Below are 21,698 nucleotides of genomic sequence, written 5' to 3'. Positions count from 1 at the left end.
AGTACCACGCTGTTTTTATTACTATGGCTTTGTAATATAGCTTTAGATCAGGTATGGTGATGCCTCCAGAGGAATTTCTTTTGCTGAGAATACATTTGGATATGCAAGGCCTTCAGTCTTTCCATATGAAATTTGAGATCATTTTTTCTATCTCTGTGAAGAACACTGTAGGGATTTTTATTGGAATTGCATTAAATCTGTATATTGCCTTTGGTAAGATTGTCATCTTCACAAAGTTAATTCTGCCTACCCAGTAGAATGGGAGGTCTTTCCATCATCTCAAGTCCTCCTCAATTTCTTTTTTGGGTGTCTTTATGGTTTCATTGTTTAGATCTTTCATTTCCTTGGTTAACGTATTGCAAGGTATTTTATATTTTTGTTGCTATTGAAAATGGGACTATGTCCCTTATTTCTTTCTTTGTATCTTTGTCACTTGCACATAGAAAGGCTACTGATTTTTGTACATTGATTTTGTATCCTGCTACTTTGTTATAGGAGTTAATCACCTTCAGGAGTTTGGAGATGGAGTCTCTCCGGTCTCTTACATATACAATCATCTCATCAGTGAATAGAGCTAACTTAACTTTTTCCTTTCCAAACTATATCACTTTTACTTCCTTCTCCTGTCTTATTTCTTGAGCTAGGATTTCCAGTAGTATATTGAAAAGCAGAGGTGAGAGAGGACATCCCTGTCTTGTTCCTGATCTTAATGGGAATTCCTCCAGTCTCTCTCCATTAAGAATTATTTGGGCGTTTGGAGCTTTGTATATTGCCTTTTTAATGTTAAAATATGCACCAACTATGCCAATTCTCTCCAATGTTTTGATCATGAAGTGATTTTGTATCTTGTCAAAGGCCTTCTCTGCATCTATTGAAAAGATCATGTGGTTTTTATGTTTAACCTTGTTTATGTGGTATATTACATTGACAGATTTCCAGATGTTGAACCACCGCTGTGATCCTGGGATGAATCCCACTTGGTCAAAGTGGATAATGCTTTTGATGTATTGTTGGATTTGGTTTGTGAGGATTTTGTTTTTGATCTTTGCATCTAAGTTCATCAGGGAAATAGGCTGGTAGTTTTCTTTTCTTGTGGCATCTCTGCCTGGTTTTGGAATTATGGTGATACTAGCTTCATAAAAGGAGTTGGGTAGCTTTCCCTGTTCTCCAATTGTGTGGCACATTTTGAGGAAGGATGGTTTGAGTTCTTCCATGAAGTTTGATAGAATTCAGCTGAGAAGCCATCTGGTCCTGGACTCTTCTTTTGGGGGGGGGGGATTTATTACTTTTTCAATCTCCATGAGTGTGATGGGTTCATTGAGGTGATTAATCTGCTTTGATAAATAGTATGCATCCAGGAGTTTATCAATCTCCTCCACATTATCCAGTTTTGTGGAGTAGAGGTTTTTGAAATAAGTCCTGATGATACTCACAATTTCTCTTATGTCTGCTGTGATCTCTCCTTTTTCTTTTTGTTAATTTATTTTTTTAACTTTTATTAGTTTTCTATTCAGCAAATACAGGCAGTTTGGTACCATTATTAGGCTCATCCATGACCTACCCCCTCCCCATTGGCCCCTTCCTGTTGAGGTATATATATGGGTCATGCATTGTGGAGTTAGCCCACAGTTATTGGTATGATAAATGTCTTTGCATATCCTGACCCAACATGTGGCTCTGACATTCTTTCCGCCCCCTCATTTGCAAAATTTCCCTGAGTCATGATGGGTTCATTTTTGGTCTGCTTCATTGATGAGGTGTTGGGGGCCTCTGAGGCTCTGGCTCTCTGATTTGGTAGGAGTTGATTTTTCTCTGTGTTGGTCTCCTTCCCCCTTCTGCTGGTATCCAGTTCTCCAGGAAAACAGCACCTTTGCTTGTTTAACCAATTTTTCTTAGTTTCAGCCGGGGCCGTTCTGAGGTATGATGGGGTGGCTCTCTCCTTATTATCTACATCTATCTGAAAAAGAGAAACAGATTCTCCAACGGAGAAGTTAGCACAAGAGCAAATGAGATAATGCTTACTTTTTTATAGAGAATTTAATAGTTGTAGGCACTCTTGTAGCCCATGATTGATGATAGCTTGATATTGGAGAGATGGCTTATGTTTGTATATGGTTCTGACTTGTTTCCCAGCTCCAGCTTTGGGTCTGGTACCACTAAGGGGATCAGTTGGCCAAATCAAGAGCAGTTGGTTCCCCACCATGGCTTTGTGCCACTATTGCACTTGTGTGGGCATCACAACCGGTTATTTGTTGCTAAGTAGGTTAGACCATGAGTTGTTTGGACAGATATTGGTCATTTCCCCCAGTCGCCCATGTAGCACCTTCTGGCACTAGACGTGCTGACTGTCTGGGGACTGACTCTCTCCTGGCTTCCAGCCATGCCATTCCATTTTATGTGTCAGCTGCATATGGTGTCTTCAGCAATAGGGTCTTACCACTATCCTTTGGTGGGTTATCAAGTACTCTGACAGAAATCTGTCATTCTTTTAGGAAACCTTTTAGGTTTCTCTGATCAAAAGCTCATTGTGGATGATAGCCCCATGCTGGTACTGGGAGTTACAGTTCAGTGCCTGCTAAGAAAATGAGGAAAAATATACCTAATATACAAGAGGTAGAGAGGAGAGAGAGAGAGGTAGAGGGAAAGGGAGGCATAACAGATGTAGAAGGTTTAGGTTAGACTTGATCCTACCCTCTCCAGTGTCTTGTGGTTCAGGTGTTTCCTCTAAGGGCCTGGTGAAGGTTCAGCCATTTGGTCTGCCTTTTAGGAAATAGAATTTTATGGTACCATTGCCTTTTGGGTCTAGATTAGTGTTTCCCACCCCTTCGTTGCCCTCCCCTCCTTCTCCATCCATCCTAGTGTCTAGTCCATGAGATCTCTCCTTTTTCATTATGAATTTTATTAATTTGAAGCTTTTCCTATTTTTGCTTGATCAAAATGGCCAGGGGTTTGTCAATGTTGTATATTTTTTCAAAGAACCAGCTCTTTGTTTTGTCAATTGTCTTATTTGTTTCCTTGGTTTCCAATTCGTTAATTTCTGCTCTGATTTTAATTATTATTGCTTTCTTTCTGGAGCTCTCTGGGTTGGATTTTTCTTGTTTTTCCAGTGCCTGTAGGTGGATGGTTAGGTTATTGATTTGGGATCTTTCTGTCTTTTTTATGAAGGCATTGAGTGCATGAATTTTCCCCTGAAAACTGCCTCCATTGTGTCCCATAAGTTTTGGTACAATGTATTCTCATTGTCATTCAATTCCAGAAATTTTGCAATTTCATTTTTATTTCATCCACTATCCATTTATTGTTTAAAAGTGTGCTGTTTAGTTTCCAGGTGCCATTGGGGTTCTTGGTGAGTCTTTTGTTATTGATTTCTAGCAATATAGCATTGTGATCTGATATCATGCAGGGAATTATGTCAATCTTCCTAAATATGTGGAGGCAGTCTTTGTGTCCCAGTATATGGTCTATTTTAGAGAATGATCCATGGGCTGCTGAGAAGAATGTATAGTCTGTGAATTTGGGATGGAAAGTTCTGTAGATGTCCGTTGGGTCTGAGTGATCTATGGTTTTGTTGAGTTCTCTTACTTCCCTGTTGAGTGTCTGTTTGGATGATCTGTCTATTACTGATAATGGTGTATTGTAGTCCCCAGCTATGATGGTATTGGTGGTTATTTCTGTTTTATTGTCAAGTAGGTTTTGTTTTATAAACTGTGGTGCCTCTGTGTTTGGTGCATACAGATTTATGATTGTAATATCCTGTTGATGGATAATTTCCTTGATAAGTAAGAAGTGGCCTTCTTTGTCTTTTTTATTATTTTTGCTTTGAAGTCTATTTTATTCAATATTAATATAGCTATGTCTGCTTGTTTCTTATTCCCATTTGCTTGCAATATTGTTTTCCACCCTTTCACCCTGACGAGGTGTCTGTCTTTAGTGGTGAGGTGAGTTTCTTGAAGGCAACAGATTGAGGGGTCTAATTTTTTGATCCATCCTGTTAGCTTGTGACTCTTAATGGGTGAATTCAGGCCATTAATATTGAGGGTAATGACTGTGAGATTTGATTTGATCCCTGCCATATTGTGATGGTAGATGTGTGTTGGTGTTTTCATGGACTTTGAAAGTTTTTGTGCCTACTCTGAGTTTGGTTATTGTGATCTGCTTCTTGTAGGCATTTGAGTTTGATTATTTGTTTCTTCTCTATGGAGAATTTCCTGAAATACTCTCTGTATGCTTGGTTTTGTGTTCATATAGTTTTAAAGCTGAGTTTTGTCATGGAAAGTTTTTCTTTCACCATCTATTATGAGGGATACTTTTACTGGGTAGAGTAGTTGGATTGGAATCCATAGGTTCTTAGACTTTGGAGAGTTTCACTCCAGGCCCTTCTAGCTTTCAGGGTTTCCACTGAGAAGTCTGAAATAATTCTGATGGGGTTACCTTTGAAAGTGGTGCACTATTTTTCCCTAGCTGCTTTAGGATTTTCTCTTTGGTGTCAATGTTTAGAGTCTTAATGATAATATGTCTTGGAGAGTTTCTCCTTTGGTCCAGTCTGTTGGAGTTCTGTTGGCTTCTTGTAATTTGGTGGACCTGTCTTTTAAGAGACTGGGGAAGTTTTCTTCAATTATTTTGTTAAATAAGTTCTCCATGCCTTTGATCTGAAATTCTTCTTCTGGTATTCCAATGATTTTAATATTAGGACGTTTAGGTGTATCCCATAATTCCCTCATTTTCTGTTTGAAGGAACTTTTGAACTTACTGAAATTTTTGAACTCTCGAACTGTTTCTTCCATCTTGTCTTCCAGATCAGAGTTTCTATCCTCCACTTCTCTGACTCTGTTCGTGAGGGCCTCTAGAGAGTTTTGGGCTTGTCAATTAAGTTTGCATTTTCTACTACTTTTGTATGTATCATTTCCATTGCTTTGTCAAGCTTCCTTTTCACATCATTTTCTGATTTTCTTGATGATTCTTGGAATTCATCCCTGCATTTCTTTATGTCTTCATTTAGGATGGCCAGCTGATTTTTAAGGTCTTCTTTTTTTTTCCACTCTCCCTCAAATCTCTTAACTCTCTTTTTACTCATTCAAATTTCTTATCTATTAGTTCTAGTTTAGTAATGGCAGCATCCACACGATTATTGGTCCTTTGTTGCTTTCCTGCAAGTTCTACCAGTAGGCTGGTCAGGATTGCATTGCTCATAGCTTCAATTTGATGTTCTGACCCTAATGACTCTTATGTGTTTTGGTTAGATGTATTCATTGTAGGACTGGGTGATCTACCTGGATTTTCTTGCGTTTGATTTTTCATGTTATTTCTTTTGTGCTGTGGTTTGCCCATGACAGTGTATCGGCATGTAGGTGGGTGGATCAGCCTGGGATCAAGCACAATGGGAATCTGAGACAGCCTGGGGCAGTTGCCAAGTGGCCTGGGCTTTGGCTGTCACTTGCCAAAGCCACCTATCTACTGCCTGGCAGGGCTGCCAAAGTTGCCTGAATTCTCAAGCGGTAATGTGCCAAAACTGCCTGCATTTGAGCTAGGAAGGACACTGAGGCACCAAGCACTGAAGCTGCCCAAACTCTTGCTGGGAACACTGGGACCCAGTAGCATTCTGCGCTCCCCGCCACAAGAAAATGGCAGATGGCTGCCGAGGCAGACAAGTAGAGGATGGCACCTGAACTGGCACAAGCGAGAGACATCGTCTGAGCTTGTGTGGCAGTTGCTGTGGGACTGAGCTCGCTGAGTGTGCAATGGCAGGAGCTGTATGCAAGCAAGTGGGCGGAGCAGTCTAAACTTCCACGTGCAGGGATCGATCTGCACACAGCTGCTCTGTGGATATGGGGAGGGGTGGGCTACCTGCTCCTGAGGGAATCAGGGATTCCCTGTTATTACCAGAAGTCACTGTATGTGTGGTGGCCAGAGCAGAAAATGGGTGAGTGTGCAGAGCAGTCTAAGCTCCACAAGCAGGGATCAATAGGTGCATGTGGGTGGCAGCAACAGGGGCAGATACGGCGGCTATTTGGGAGGAGGGGTGGGTTACCCACCCGTGAGGGGATCTGCAATTCCTTGTTTCCCCCCGCCTCTGTGCCCTCTCACTGACAATCTTTTGGAGATTGCTCTCTCCTAAAAGCCCCATTGTACCCTTAATGTCTTGACTTTCTTTCCCCAGGATTTGCAGCGCAGCTAGGAGGTCACCATCTTGCTCGGAAGTCCCTTGTTTTGATTTTTTTTTTTTTTAAACACCACCATGCTTGGCTCAAGTGTTTTTTTTTTTAAATTTTTTATTTATTAATTTGAGAGCGATAGACACAGAGAGAAAGACAGGTGGAGGGAGAGAGAGAGAATGGGCGCGCCAGGGCTTCCAGCCTCTGCAAACGAACTCCAGACGCGTGCGCCCCCTTGTGCATCTGACTAACGTGGGACCTGGGGAACCGAGCCTTGAACCGGGGTCCTTAGGCTTCACAGGCAAGCGCTTAACCGCTAAGCCATCTCTCCAGCCCCCTTGTTTTGATTTTTGAAGTAGGATCTTCTCTAGCCAAAACTGGCCACAAGTTCACTAAGTAGCACCAAGGACCTTTTACTCCTGATTTTCCTTCCTCTACCTCCCAAGTGATGGGATTATAGATATGAACTATTATATCTGTGTTATTCTATTCAAAGAAAAATCAACATGGAGTTCATAGAATATATGGATAACATGCATTTTCCTGGTAATGGCTCTGAGGAAATGCTTTAGACTCTGAAGTTAGAAAGAAGAAGAGTGAGTGACTTTTTCTTATGTAATCTTAAAACTGGATCTCTCTGTTTAGCCATGGCTGTCCTAGAACTCACTGTGTAGAGCAGGCTGGCCTGAAACTTGCTACAAACCTTCTGCCTCTCTCTCTCTCAAGTACTGGAATTACAGACTTATGCTATCATGTCCAGCTCCCCCAAATACTTTTAGAAGAAAATAAGTATTAAGCTGTCAAGTGGTTTACTCAAGATTTTGGGCTTATTTTATTTTTAGTTTATTTGCAGTACTGGGAATTGAACCTGTGGACTTACACATGCTAAGCAGGCACTCTACCATTAATCTATATCACAAGCTGATCTTTGATTTTTTTTTCTTTTTTTTTTTTTGGTGATGCAACTGCTGTTTAATGGGTACCCACAACGGCAGAATTCCCAGGGCTGCAGGCCCAGCTCCCCCACTAAACCCAGACCCACAATAACATGAGGCCCCTTGTGCAGCCTGGGAAACCAGATGCCACAGAGGCGAGGCTATTCCAGAAGGGATGGGCGGAGCAAAGAGAAAGCTGAGCGGGGTCTTCAGAGGAAAATTTTTAGGAAAGGGACCCTGGCCTCACCTAAAACTAAAGTGCACATGCTCAAAATAAAATACAAAGTAAAAAATGTTGCATAAAAAAAAATTAAGACGCTAAGCCTTTACAAGAGGAACCAGCCCTCCCTAAAGTGTTATATGCTTAAAATAAAATATTCAGTAAAGCTTTCAAGCCCTCCCAATTACAACTGTAATGTTACATATGCTTAAAATATTAAGTAAAAATGTTGCATTGAAAAAACTATAAAACAAAAAGTAAAAAATTAAAAGTGGCCTTAATAAAAATTTTTAAAAAAACAACAAAAAAAAAGTGGCCTGTACTGGCAGTGGGTCGGGGACCCAATTGTAGCCACCAAGTATAACCCAATTCCCAGGGGGCCATAACACCCACCTTCTGGACAGGTGGACACTTGTGGTTCATTCCTTGACAGATGGTAGCTGGGAACAAAGGTACCCCTCTCTCTGGGGCCCCACATTGTGGTATTAAGTGCTGTATATAGGTACATGGGGAAGACACTGGTCTTGTCTCCCAGAGGCCCAGGCTGCCTGTCTACCTGTTGGAAGGAGCCAATCCAGGGCTAGTTCATGGTGCACAGGCGGCTCTTCCCAGGCCTGGTCTGAGTAAAGGGGTGGTGGAGGATGCTCCTCACCCAGCCCATAGTTGGGCTGGCCACAGCTACACTTGGCCTCTCTGGTATACAGCTCCAGGAGGACCTTGGTGGGCTGCCTGTTCACCTGCTCACAGGGCACGCCATGGCTAATCAACCAACCCAAGAGGTCCTTGCATGTTGGGTTAGGCCCCAGCATGAGCTTGGTGTGTCTGGGCTGGCTCTGGAGCAGAGCAGGCCGACGTCAGCAATGGTCTGGATCTCCATTACTGCCTCTAGCACAGTCATACCCTTAACCAACAGGCTGACCAGTGAGAGCCGCAGCTCCAAAGGTGCTGCTGTGTAGGCACGGCTGCAGACCCTCTGTGAAGGCCACATACTCTGGAGCCACACCCTGAGGCTCATGGTAGATCCACTCTAGCATGCCCAGCTCATGCACCAGTTGGATTCCCTCCTCCATGGTGGTCCAGGGCCGGAAGGGCAGCTCGGTGGCCTCAAAGTGCAGGGAGGATTCCCAGCACTGGCACCAAGCCTTCTGCAGCCAGCTGAGCAGTGTCTGGCAGCCACCACGCAGGGCCTTGCAGCAGTAGTTGAAGATAGCATCATGGGTCAGGTCACCCAGCAACCCCAGCTCCCCCGAATTTATGGACAGGGCAGAGCCTCCCTGATCATACACTCAAAGGATCCAGGTGATCATGAGCTCATTGGGGTTCTGCTTGAAGTGCCTTGAGATGGCCAGCAGCTCTGTGTATGTGTAGTAGCGGCCCCCCGGGTGGGTGCCAGCTCTCTCTCAGCCATGACATGGTCACCTCAACACAGGAATGGCAAGAAACCCAAGAGGGGTGCTGGAGGGAAGTCAGACCAGGCTGTCTGCAGAACTACCACAATGGGTGATGGTGAGTGGCCCTTCGTCTTTAAAATACACCTGTTTCTCCGAAGTAATCCAGGAATCCACGTGGTAGTCTTGGATAACGTCTCCGCCACACGCCCTTTCTTCTTCTTCCATCCCTCACATGTTCTAGGCTGCACAAAAATGCTCCAAATCCCAAAACTAGGGAGTAGGGGTGGTCGTGATTTTCTAAGCCCTACAGCTAACAGGACAGTCATCCATCCTTAGGACACACGCACCACGGAAGCAGCTGGGAGCCACGCAGCCACAGCATGTCACATGCTGCCGGCCCTCCCTAGTCTTTGATTTTTGTTTAATTCAGGCTAAGACAAATATCAGCAAATTAGTAAAACAGATGGGTTGACAGACAAGCTGATTTGTTCAGGCAGGTCCACAAATGTTGAATTGAAATTGGTCAAAGTAAATAATATATTTCTATATTTTGGGAGAATTTACAGGCTATCTACAAGGAATTGATTGAACCTGAAACCAGTACAATCCACAGCTCCATCTCTATCCATCAACAGCACAGAGAAATCACCAGTCTCAACACCAACAAGTCTTAGACAATAGCACATGTACTCAGAATTCTCCATGCTAAAAAAAACAAGGAATTGACCAAAATGTTTTACAGGGGTTGTCATAAATAGCAATTAAAGGATAGAAGTTTGGATCATAAGGTGTTAAATTCATAACTACATAGAAAAATCCCCACAGCTAACAGTTACTCTCTTCTTGTCTGTAGCAAGAGATATTTTTCCATATGTGTAGCTGTATCCTTGTGCATTTCATCATCTGGTTTTCCTGTTTAAGCTAGAGGAGCTAAGTGCTCTTCAAATTGTGAAGCTATTCACAGACCCCAAACCACAAACCCAAATATCAAAATAACCTGGGTATCTGATTAAAATACAGAATTCTAGGGTCTGGAGAGATTGCTTAGTGGTTAAGGCACTTGCATGCAAAGCCTAAGGACTGAAGTTCAATTCTCTAGTACCCACATAAGCCAGATGCACAAGGTAGCATATGCATCTGGAATTCATTTGCAGTGGCTGGAGGCCCTGGCACACCCATTCTCTCTATCTGCCTTTTTCTCTCTCTCAAATAAATAAATAAATAAATAATTTTTTAAAAAAACTTCAGAATTGCAAATCTTGCTCTTACCCTGTGAACTCAAGATCTCTAGGGGCATAGCCTGTGAATACATATTCTTACTAGGTTCTCCTGTGAAATCTGATTAGGAGCCACTGAATGGAAAATAGATTTCTGCAGCATGTTGAGAAAATGAATGAGCAATTTGTTATATATCGCTATCAAATACTATCTGACTGTAATTACATCAGATGAACTGAGTACACGAGCATTCTTCAACATACTGGAAAGTAATACAGACTACATATTTTGGATTCATCCCTCCCCAGAAGCAATGGAGTATTTATACAGTGCTCCTTAGGACATTGGTGGGCGACTGCTCTCAGAAGGTATTACTTCCTCAGCATTTCTGCTGTTCCCTCTGCTGCTCATAGGAAATAATAGCCTCAGGCTCAGAGCTAGGAAGTCTGAGGACACAGAAAGTTCTGAGAGATATGAGAACAACACTTAGAACCTGCTGCAAGTGAGTGAGACCTTGGAACCATGCCCAGAGTGCAGGTACCAAGCATACCTATACCTTGTGACAGAGATTGCTCCTAAACCACTTTGTATGACGAGCATTCTCCATCTAAAGTGAGAAGCTCTCTTTCCTTGGTGGCTTTCACTTTCACATGGCATGACAATAGAAAAAAAAAAATGTTTGTTTGATTTTCATGTTTTCTAGAAATTCTACAGCCAAGCCCTGATGTTCCAGATTGCTCAGAGTACTCAAAAGCTTTCACTGCTAGCACAAGGGCAGGGTCTAGAGCCACGCCTGGAATTCAGCCCTTCAGTTCTGGAACTGGGGCCACTGTTGCCGTATGCATCTGGAGATGAGGCAGAGGTGATTGTGAGGAATCCCTGCAGCTTTCCAATTGAGTTTTACTCTTTAGAATTTGACCAGCAATATATCTTAGAAGAGAAGGTGAGCAGAAATTAAACTAAGCTTTATTTCCATACATATGCTAGGCCCTGCCATTTACAAGTGTTCTTCTATCTACATGGAATAACTTCCTTCTGATCTTCTCCTCTTTCCCCATGAGCTCTGCCTTGTCAATTTACCAATCTCTTCTTTGCAGCCTCTTCTGACCAGTTCACCTTTCCCCAAGAGAATGTATTGCTTCTTGAAAGTTATAATATGCATCTTAAACAATTTTTTTAAAATAGTGCACGTTTATGGCTAAAATTCAGACAGTAAAAAAGCCTTATGTATCAATTTGTCTTTAATTACTACATGTAAAATGAGTTTCATATAGACTGTAATTAGGACATTTAAAAATATATGTACTTTGCAAATCTCTGTTTTAGTTGTCATGTTTTAGACCACTTAAATTTAATATAATTATTGGTGTGTTAGGGCTTGCATCTGCCATTTTGTTGTCTTATAGTTCTGATTTTTTGTCCTCTGCATACTTTTTTCTCCTTCCCTATAAATAGTTTCAATATTATTTAGAATTGTGATTTACTTGGAGTTCTTTTGAGTATATCTGTTTATATAGCTTTGTTAGTTATTGCTACACCTATAACATTATGCGTATGTAATTTATCATGACCAACTTGGTTTTACCCTCTTCATTTTCAGTATAATTGTTATTGAATATTTCCTTACATCAGATATCATTATATTTGTTAGAAAATCCTAGATAAGAAGGAAATATGTTATACTTATCCTTTTACATTTCTAATCATTCTTTCTTTTTGTTGGTTTTGTTTTGTTTTGTTATTTGTTTTTGAGGTAAGGTCTTGCTCTAGCCCAGGCTGACCTGGAATTCACTACGTAGTCTCAGGATAGCCTCAGACTCACAGCAATCCTCCTGCCTCTGCCTCCTGATTGCTGGGATTAAAGACATGTGCCATATTCCTAGCTCATTCTTTCTTTCTGAAAGTCCAACTTCTCTTTTATTATTTCCCTTCCATTGAAAGAATTCATTGTTAGCTATTCCTCATTATTAATTTTTAGTTAACATACAAAATAATGAGTTTATGAAATTTTCATACATATCATTATACTTTGTTCATATTAATCACTCTCCTTGTTAGCTATCCTTTAGGGTAGGTCTGCTGGCAAAAAAAATATTTTCCTTCATCTTTCAATGCCTTTACCCCCTTTTTCTTGAAGGGATTTGTTTGTTTATTTGTTTGCTTTAAATTTTATTTATTTGCAAGCAGAGAGAGATAGAAGATAGACAAACAGAGAGAGGATGGGCATACCAGAGCCTCTAGCCACTGCAAACAAACTCCAGATGGATGTGCCTATTGTGCATCTGGCTTACATGGGCCCTGGGGAATTGAACCTAGATCCTTTGGCTTCACAAGCAAGTGCCCTAACCACTAAGCCATTTCTCCAGCCCTATTTGTTTGGGTTTTTTTTTGTTTTGTTTTGTTTTGTTTTGTTTTGTTTTGTTTTTTTTAGGTAGGGTCTTAATCTAGCACTGGCTGACCAGAAATTCACTCTGTAGCCTCAGAGTGGTCTCAAACTCACAGCAACTCTCCTTCTTTGACCTCCCAAGTGCTGGGATTAGAGGTGTGTGCCACCATGCCTGGTGTTTGAAGGATTTCTTCTTTCTTTGCTGGATATAGGATAGGCTCTTCCAGCCCTTGGAAAATATGCCATTTCCTTCTAGCCTCCATGGTCTGATGGAAAACCTCTTGACATTTGAATTGTTTAATCATAAACTAGCTCGCGCTCTCTCTCTCTCTCTCTCTCTCTCTCTCTCTCTCTCTCTCTCTCTTTCTCTCTCCTTCTGTATTTCTCTCTCCTTTTCTCTCCTATCCCTATTTCTCTTTCAATCTCTCCAGCTAAACTTTTCTATTTTATTTTTCTCTTACTACTTTAAAAAAATCTTTTTTGGGGGCTGCAGAGATGGTTTAGTGGTTAAGCGCTTGCTTCTGAAGCCTAAGGACCCTGGTTCAAGGGTCAATTCTCCAGGACCCATGTAAGCCAGATGCACAAGTTGGCGCATGCATCTGGAGTTTGTTTGCAGTGGCTGGCGGCCCTGATGTACCCATTCTCTCTGTCTCTCTGCCTCTTTCTCTCTCTGTCTGTTGCTCTTAAATAAATAAAAATAAACAAAAATATTTTTTTAATCTTTTTTCCTCCAGGTGTGGTGGTTTACACCTTTAATCTCAGCACTTGGTAGGCTGAGGTAGGAGGATTGCTATTAGTTCAAGGACAGCCTGGGGATACAGAGTGAATTCCAGGTCAGCCTGGGCTAGAGTGAGACCATGCATTCAAAAGAAAATCTTTCTTTTCCTTAATTTATGTAATTTTGACTAAAATGTGGTTTGGCATATATTTCTTTTCATTAAGTTTGATATTTGTGTCATTTTTAAAATTTGTAGATTGTCTTTTTACCAGTTTCAAAATTTTTGCCCATTACTTATTTGAGTAACTTTTTCATCCCCACCTTCTTCCTGTTGTCCTTCCAAGATGCATACGATACTACTGTTAGAGCATTTGATATAGTCTCATAATTAAAGATCAGTTTAATTGTATACAATGTCCTTAGTTCATTTTTTTTTTACTTGAATATCTTGAATGTGATGCTTCATTGTTTTCTGGAAAGGTGTCACCATTCATGAAGTGTAGTTATATTTCCTGTATAGAAAATTACCCCAAGAGGAAATGGCTTGGAATAATAAACAATTGATATTTCATGGTTTCTGTGGGTCAGAAATTTAAGAATGGCTTAGCCAAGGTGTTTCGGCTTCCTCTGGACCTTCTCACACTTGGCCTTTGAGTCTTCTGTTTTCTTTACTTTCAATGTGCATATTCTGCCTACTTTGGAATCTACCCCACCTCCCCCCCCCCCCCCCCCACACACACATTTTACTCACAAAGACAATTCCCCTCCAGAAGGGAATCTTCTCTGTATTTATGAGATCCTCAGTAGCAAATGTTGTAACAATACTCTCTGAGGTGAGTCATATTCTATGCAAAGCACACTCAAAGGTCTCTGAGATTTGCATATAGGAAGATAATTGGGAACACTTTCAGAAAGGAACAGCTGAGAAGAGCAGGAAATCAGAACTGGGCCAAAAGAGATGAGCTACAATGAAGTTACAATGGAAACTCCACCTGATCACACAAGGAGCTCTAGAGCAGGATTAGCCCTTCGGAAGTGCCACAGTTGATACAAGTTGGCCAAGTCTTTGGACCTTTACATCAACCAGCTTTTGACATATTCACTCTATTGCCAGCATGTTCCATGAAAATCCCCATGTATATGAGTATGGGCCTATTCTGAGCTCTCTCTGCTCCCACATTGATCAATATGTCTGCCCCAACATCAGCCCCACCCTCTTTTGATACAACTTCCTAACAAGTCCTCTCCCTTTTTCTTCTTCACTGGTGTTACCACTAAGAGCAGTGATCTTGGAAAAGGTTTATATGACAAAGCAGACTCTCAGTAAGTCAGATTGTACAGGAAATGCATGCACTCTGTAACTTTATTTTACTATGTTTTATAAATATACATACATTTTAGGATTGCCACATTTAGACAGAAAACCCAAATTTTATCTGACAGCCTTCACACAGACATGCACACGTGCCTTTGGGCACATATACACACAATACCATTTCACCTGTTTTTCTCTGCATCCTATATTTATGAGAAAGAGCCTTGCTTAGTGTAACATTGCTCAGAATACAGTCAAGTGTTGCACAGCAACATTACAGAATATATCCTATATATGCCCATGTAGACAAAGCACAAAATAAAGATCTTGTATCCCCCAAAGTTTAGGATGTAGCCCTTCATTTTAGACCTCTCCAAAGAAACCTGCCTTGCAAATTTCAGAAAGCATTTCTAAGAATCTCAGCCTCAGGTAGAAGCAAGAGTTTTATAAGTTCAATGAGCTAGAAAAAACTTCCAATGAGACTAAAAGCAGCTCCCATTCTACCCTTGAGCAGATCTTGCAACAGCTGAAGGGCTATGATTCTTACAACACCCTGCTGCTGCCTCCCCGCAACCCAGGGGACAAGCTGCCCCATGAAGTATACGAGTACTTCAAGGAAGTGAGCAGTTCAAAAGAAGAGCAGGTGAAGACGAAATATCTGGAGGATCTGTCACAGGAGAATGGTGAGAATCCTTTAGATTAATCCCTGCCATGGGACAACCAGCTCCTGGATACCTGCCAGGTTCCAGGTGTCTTCTGTATTTTATTGATAAAAGTAGCTAATAGAGATAGAAGTATATGCTTGATAGTGAGCTGTGGGCTTTGCATAGAAACTGAAGCACAGCACAGTAGTAAGTGGTCTATGGTAGTAAGGGGCAGAACCAGGATTCTAGTCCAAATCTTAATGATCCCAGAGTCTGTAACTGATAACAATAACTGTAGGTTATGGCATCCTAAGGGTGGGCATACCCAAGTATTACAAAGGAATGTGTCATGCAAGGTAAAAAAGAGGTAAGTGGAGGAGGAACTTACATGAGAAAAAGCTCAGCCCCTCCATAGTCCTCAAAGCTAGTCACCAGCTGGTCTGTTGTCTTACAAGCTTGCCCTTTCTGACCAGAAGCCCTGAGTCATCTTATCACTCATACAGAGTCACTCTTGTGCACTTGAGCAGGAAGGCCCCCTTCCTGACATGTAAGGCTGTGTGGCTGATGACACTGTGCCCTTCCCTTCTTCCTGCTCCTCTGACCCTCACACTAGCCTATTCTGATTCACTGTCCTATGTAACAGTCACCACATGTATAATTCTTTTCTTCACACCTGCCCCTCCCACTGGAAAAGAAGCCCTCATAAAGAGTAGTGGTCCCATACTCCTCACTTGTAAACCCAGTGCATGGTCCAACAGCCAAAACTTGGAAGTGCCCAACAATTGTTTGCTGTTTGAGGGAGTGGACTGAATGGAATTCTCTCCTCCTGCCTCATGGTGTCTCAAGAAAAGAAAACCCATTTAAAGAATACTCATTTTGCCTACATGGAATGCTATCTCTCTATTCAGTGTCCTGGTCTTGTTTTTGTTGTTGTTTTTTAATTTAATTTAATTTTTTATTAGTTATGTTCACAGTGTGTATATAACTATGTTAGTATCATCATTAGCCTCCTCCTTGTCCTTCCCCCTGCACAGGGACCCTCTTCATTGGGGAATATGTGGGTCATGCATTGTGGGGTTAGCCAGAAGTTATTGGTAAGAGGCAATGTCTCTGTGCATAATGTCCAAACATGTGACTCTAACAATCTTCCTGCCCCCTCTTCCGCAAATTTCCTTGAGCCATGTTGGGCTCATTTTAGGTCTACTTCAATAATGAGGTCATGCGAGTCTCTGTGTCTCTGTATCTCTGTTTTTGTAGGAGTTGAGTATTCTCTGTGTCTATCTCCTTCACCCTTGTGCTGGTACCAGGTTCACCAAGAAAGCAGCACTCTTGCCTATTTCCCTAATTACTCTTGGTTTCAGCTGGGGCCCTGTTGAGAAGTATGATGGGCTGATTCACTCCTCAGGATCTGTATCCATCTGAAAAAGAGAAGCAAATTCTCCAACAGAGAGCGAAGTCAGCACCATTATTATTTTAGAGAGAATTTAATAGGTGTAGGCCCTCTTATAGCCCATGATTGGTGGGAGCTTGATAATGAAGAGCAGGCTCTTTTTTTTTTTTTTTTTTTTGATATGGTTCTGACTTGTTTCCCAGCTCCAGCATAGGTTCAGTTCCACTGAGCAGATCAGTTAGCCAAATCAAGAGCAGTTGGTTACCCACCATGGCTGAGCGCCACTATGGCACTTGTATGAGCATCACATCAGGTTGTTTGCTGCTGAGTAGCTTACACCATGAGTTGCTTGGACAGATGTTGGTCATTTTCCCCCAGTTGCTCATGTAGAACCTTCTGGCATTAGAGCTAACTGTCTGCAGACTGACTCTCTTCCAGATTCCAGCCAGGTCACTCCATGTTCTGTACCAACAGCATATGGTGTCTTCAGTAGTAGGGTCTTACCACTAAGCTTTGGTGGGTCATCAAGTACTACAACAGCAATCTATCTTCTTTTGGGAAACCTTGTAGGTCTCTCTGATCAACAGCTCCTTGTGGATGTTAACTACATGCTGATACTGGGAGTTAAAGTCCAGTGCCAAGGAAAAGAAGGAATAAAAAGATAGGTAATATAAAAGAGATAGAGAGAAGAGGGAGAGAGAGAGAGAAAAAAAAAAAAAGATTAAGGTTAGTCTTCATTATACCTTCTCCAAGGCCCTGTGATTCAGGTGTTCCTTCTAGGGGCCTGTTAAAGGTTCAACCATTTAGTCTGTCTTTTAGGATGTAGAATTTTATGGTACCATCGCCATTTGGGTCCAGTTTTGTGTCCCTCACCCCCGCCCTTACCCTGCCCTCCTGCTCCACCCTCCTATTTTCAGGTCTTTGAGATGCTTATTAGGTATGTCAGCATCTCTGGCAGATTCAGGTCAGGAGCCACAGATGAGTCAGACCATGCAACCATTATCTTTCTGTGTTTGGGTGAGTTCACTGAAAATGATCTGTTCCAGGTTTGACCATTTTTCTTCAAATTTCATTGTGTAATTTTTTTTCCCTTACTGCTGTGTAGGATTCCATTGTGTCGATATATCACATCTTGGTTATCCATTCATACAGTGATGGACATCTGGGTTGATTCCAGCTCTTAGCTATTATGAATTGAGCAGCTGTAAACATGGTTGAGCAAATCTCTCTGAACTGAAGAGTGGAGCTTTTAGGGTAAATGCCCAGTAAGGGAATAAGTGGGTTTGTTGGTAACTCTGTAGTCAACCATTTTAGGAGTCTCCATATTGCTTTCCATAGTGGTTGTACCATCTTACAATTCCACCAACAGTGAATGTGGGTTCCTATTTCTCCGCATCCTCTCCAGCATTTGTTTTCATTTGATTATTTAATATTTTATATCCTTACTGGGGTAAGGTAGGGTCTCATAGTTGTTTTAATTTGCATTTCCCTGATGACTAGGGATGATGAACATTTTATTAAATGTGTGTTTGCCATTTGTATTTCTTCCTCTGAGAACTCCCTGTCCAGTTCTTTGCCCCATTTTGTGAGTGGGTTGTTGAACGTTTTAGTGTTCAGGTTTTTTAATTCTTTGTAGATTCTAGAAATTAGGCCTCTGTCAGTTATGTAGCTGGTAAACATCTTCTCACATTCTGTGAGTAATCTATTGGTTCTACTTTGTGTATGTTTGTCTGTGAAGAAATTTTCCAGCTTCATGAGATCCCAATGGTTGAGTGATTGTTTAAGTTCCTGAACTACTGGGGTTTTGTTCAGGAAGTCTTTTCCCATTCCTACATCATGGAAAGTTCCTCCTATTTTTTTTTTTCTTTTAGAAGTAGCTATTTTTCCAGTCTTATATTGAGGTCTTTGATCCATTTGGACTTGATTTTTGTGCATGGCGAGATGTGTGGATCAAGTTTCATTTTCCTGCATATGGTTGTCTAGCACTATTTGTTGAAGATGCTGTCTTTTTTCCAGCCTACATTGTTAGGGCCTTTATCAAATATCAAGTAGCTGTAGTTACTTGAACCAAAGTCTGGGTCCTTGATTCTGTTCCATTGGTTTATAATACCATTTTTATGACAGTACCATGTTGTTTTTATTACTATGGCTTTGTGATACAGCTTTAGATCAAGTATGGTGATATCTCCAGAGGTGTTTCTTTTGCTGAGTATATGCTTGGATATCCAAGGCCTTCTGCCATTCCATATGAATTTTGAGATCATCTTTTCTATATCTGTGAAGAAAAATGTCTGGATTTTTATTGGTATTGCATTAAATCTGTATTTTGCCTTTGGTAAGATTACCATTTTCACAATGTTAATTGGGCCTATCCAGGAGCACAGGAGGTCTTTCCATTTTCTCAAGTGCTCCTTAATTTCTTTGTTGAGTGTTTTTATATTTTCATTGTGTAGGTCTTTCACTTCCTTGGGTATTGTTATTCCAAGGTATTATTGTTGTTATTATTGCTGTTGAAAATGGGACAGTGTTGCTTTTTTCTTTCTCTGTATCTTTGTCTTCTGCATATAGAAAGGCTACTGATTTTTGTGCATTGATTTTGTATCCTGGTACTTTGCTAAAGGAGTTAATCAACTTTAAAAGTTTTGAGATGGAGATTCTCGGGTTTCTTATGTATAGAATCATGTTATCTGCAAATAGGCCTAACTTTATTTCTTCCTTTCCAATTTGTATGCCTTTTACTTCTTTCTCCTGTCTTATTGCTTGAGCTAGGACTTCCAGTTCTATGCTGAAGAGTAGAGGTGAGAATAGACACCCCTGTCTTGTTCCTGATCTTGTTCCTGAGATATAAACCATCCATGCCTATTCTCTTCAGTGTTTTGATCATGAAGTGATGTTGTATTTTTTCAAAGGCCTTTTCTGCATCTATAGAGATGATCATGTGGTTTTTGTGTTTAAGCTTATTTATGTGGTATGTTACATTGACAGATTACTATATGTTGAACCATCCTGTGTTCCTGGGATGAACCCTATTCGATCAAGGTGGATAATGCTTTTGATGTGCTGTTGAATTTGGTTTGTGAGGATTTTGTTCAGGATGTTTGTGTCTAAGTTCATCAGGAAATAGGCTTATAGTTTTCTTTTTTTGTGGCATCTCTGCCTGGTTTTGGTATTAGGGTGATACTAGCTTCATAGAAGGAGTTGGGGAGCTTTCCCTGTTCTCCAACTGTGTGGTACAGTTTGAGAAAAAATGGTTTCAATTCTTCCATGAAGGTTTGATAGAATTCAGCTGAGAAGCCATTTAGTCCTGGACTCTTCTTTGGGGGGATGTTTTGATTAATCTTTAAATCTTGATGGGTGTGATAGATTAATCTACTCTGAGTTTAGCTTTGGTAGGTGGTATGTGTCCAGTAATTCATCCATTTCCTCCATGTTATCCAGTTTTGTGCAATAGAGGTTTTTGAAATAAGTCCTGGTGATTCTCCCAATTTCACTTGTTTCTGTTTTGATCTCTCCTTTTTTGTTTCTAAGTTTGTTAATTTGAAGTGTCTCTTGTTTTTAACTTGATCAAATTGGCCAGGAGCTTATCAATCTTATTTATTTTTTCAAAGAACCAGCTCTTTGTTTCATCAATTTTCTTAATTGTTTTCTTAGTTTTCAATTCATTAATTTCTGCTCTGATCTTAATTATTTCTTTCCATCTGAAGTTTTTGGAGCTGGATTCTTCTTGCTTTTCCAGTGCCTTTAAGTGAATGGTTAGGTTATTGATTTGGGATCTCTCTGTCTTTGTTATGAAGGCATTTAGTGCTATGAATTATTCCCTGAGGACTGCCTTTATTGTGTCCCATAAGTTTTAGTACAATGTGTTCTCATTGTCATTCATTTCTAGAAATTTCACAAGTTCATTTTTATTTCATCCCCTATCCATTTATTGCTTAAAAGTATGTTGTTCAGGGCTGGAGAGATGGCTTAGCAGTTAAGGCACATGCCTGTGAAGCCCAAGGACCTCAGTTCAATTCTCCAGGTCCCACATGAGTCAGATACACATAGTGGCACATGCGTCTGGAGTTTGTTTGCAGTGACTAGAGACCCTGGCATGCCCATTCTCTCTCTCTCTCCCTCCCTCCCTCCCTCCCTCCCTCCCTCTCTCTCTCTCTCTCTCTCTCTCTCTCTCTCTCTCTCTTGCAAATAAATAAATAAATAAATAAATAAAATAAACAGAAAAGAAAAGTATGTTGTTCAGTTTCCAGGAGCTGGTGGGGTTTCTGGTACACCTTTTTAAAAATATACATGTTTTTTATTGTCAATTTCTATATTTACAGACAACAAACCATGGTATTTCCTTCCCCTCCCCCACTTTCCCCTTCAAGACTATACTGTCCATCATATCCTCATACCCCCTCCCTCTCTCCATTAGTCTCTCTTTTAGTTTTATGTCATCACTTTTTCTCCTATTATGTGAGTCTTGTGTAGGTATTGCTAGGCACTGTGAGGTCATGGATATCGAGGCCAATTTCTGTCCAGACAGTTGTATGTAAGGAGTGATTCCCTTCCTTTGGCTCTTATATTCTTTCTGCCAGCTCTTCCACAATGGACTCTGAGCCTTGGAGGGTATGAGATGTTTCAGTGCTGGAGACTCCTTCATCCCTTCTTCTCAGCACTGTGTTGCCTTTTGGGTCATCCCAGTGGTCATTGCCATCTGAAAAGAGAAGCTTCTCTAACCAGAAGTGAAAGCATTAATATATGAATATGAACAGTAAGTGTAGTGCTTTCAGGGCAATTTGGTGAGAATTTATGAATTTATCCAGACAAGAACAGGCTTTATACCCATAAGGCTCATGATGTCCCCTGCCATAGGCTTTTGATTAGGCTTTCTGTACCCTCCCATAGAACAGGCCTTCAGTCCAATTAAAAAGCACTCAGTTTCCCCCAGAGCAGACATGCCACTGTTGTACTCATTCACTCATTTTGGCCCTTTTCATGTCATTTTCTGATTTTTCTTAATGCTTCTTGGAATTCATCCTTGCATTTATTTATGTCGTCATTGAGCTTAGCCAGCTGGTTATTGAGGTCCTCCTTTTCTCCCTCTCTCTCTCTCTCTCCCCCCCCCCCTTTAGATCATTTAACTGTCTTTGGAACAGTTCATGGCCCTTATTTATTTGACCTAATCTAGTGAGGACAACATTCATATGATTATCAGCCCTTTGTTGCTTTTCTGCAAGTTCTGCTATTTGCTTGGTCTGGGTTGCATAGCTTGTATCTTCATTTTGGGGTTCTGATCCTGTTTTTCTCTTCTGTATTTTGATTAGAGACATCTATTGTGGGACTAGGC

The 21,698-nt window shown here is 41.0% G+C and overlaps 1 protein-coding gene and 1 pseudogene across 1 annotated transcript in view; one reads left to right on the top strand and one right to left on the bottom strand.

The window, feature by feature from the left end:
• The window catches only part of Hydin (HYDIN axonemal central pair apparatus protein), a 433,096-nt gene that overhangs the window by 280,282 nt on the left and 131,116 nt on the right, over positions 1–21,698 (top strand). Inside the window, exons 35-36 of the mRNA XM_004659564.2 lie at positions 10,620–10,859; positions 14,850–15,018. Coding sequence (XP_004659621.2) covers positions 10,620–10,859; positions 14,850–15,018 — 409 coding nt within the window. The remainder of the gene's footprint in view (positions 1–10,619; positions 10,860–14,849; positions 15,019–21,698) is intronic.
• On the bottom strand, positions 7,793–8,715 carry LOC105944078 (annotated as a pseudogene).

This window comes from Jaculus jaculus, chromosome 1 (assembly GCF_020740685.1).
Source record: "Jaculus jaculus isolate mJacJac1 chromosome 1, mJacJac1.mat.Y.cur, whole genome shotgun sequence".
In the NCBI taxonomy this organism is placed as follows: Eukaryota; Metazoa; Chordata; class Mammalia; order Rodentia; family Dipodidae; genus Jaculus; species Jaculus jaculus.
Note: the sequence above shows the minus strand (reverse complement) of the source record. Positions and strands in the feature narration are given on the sequence as shown.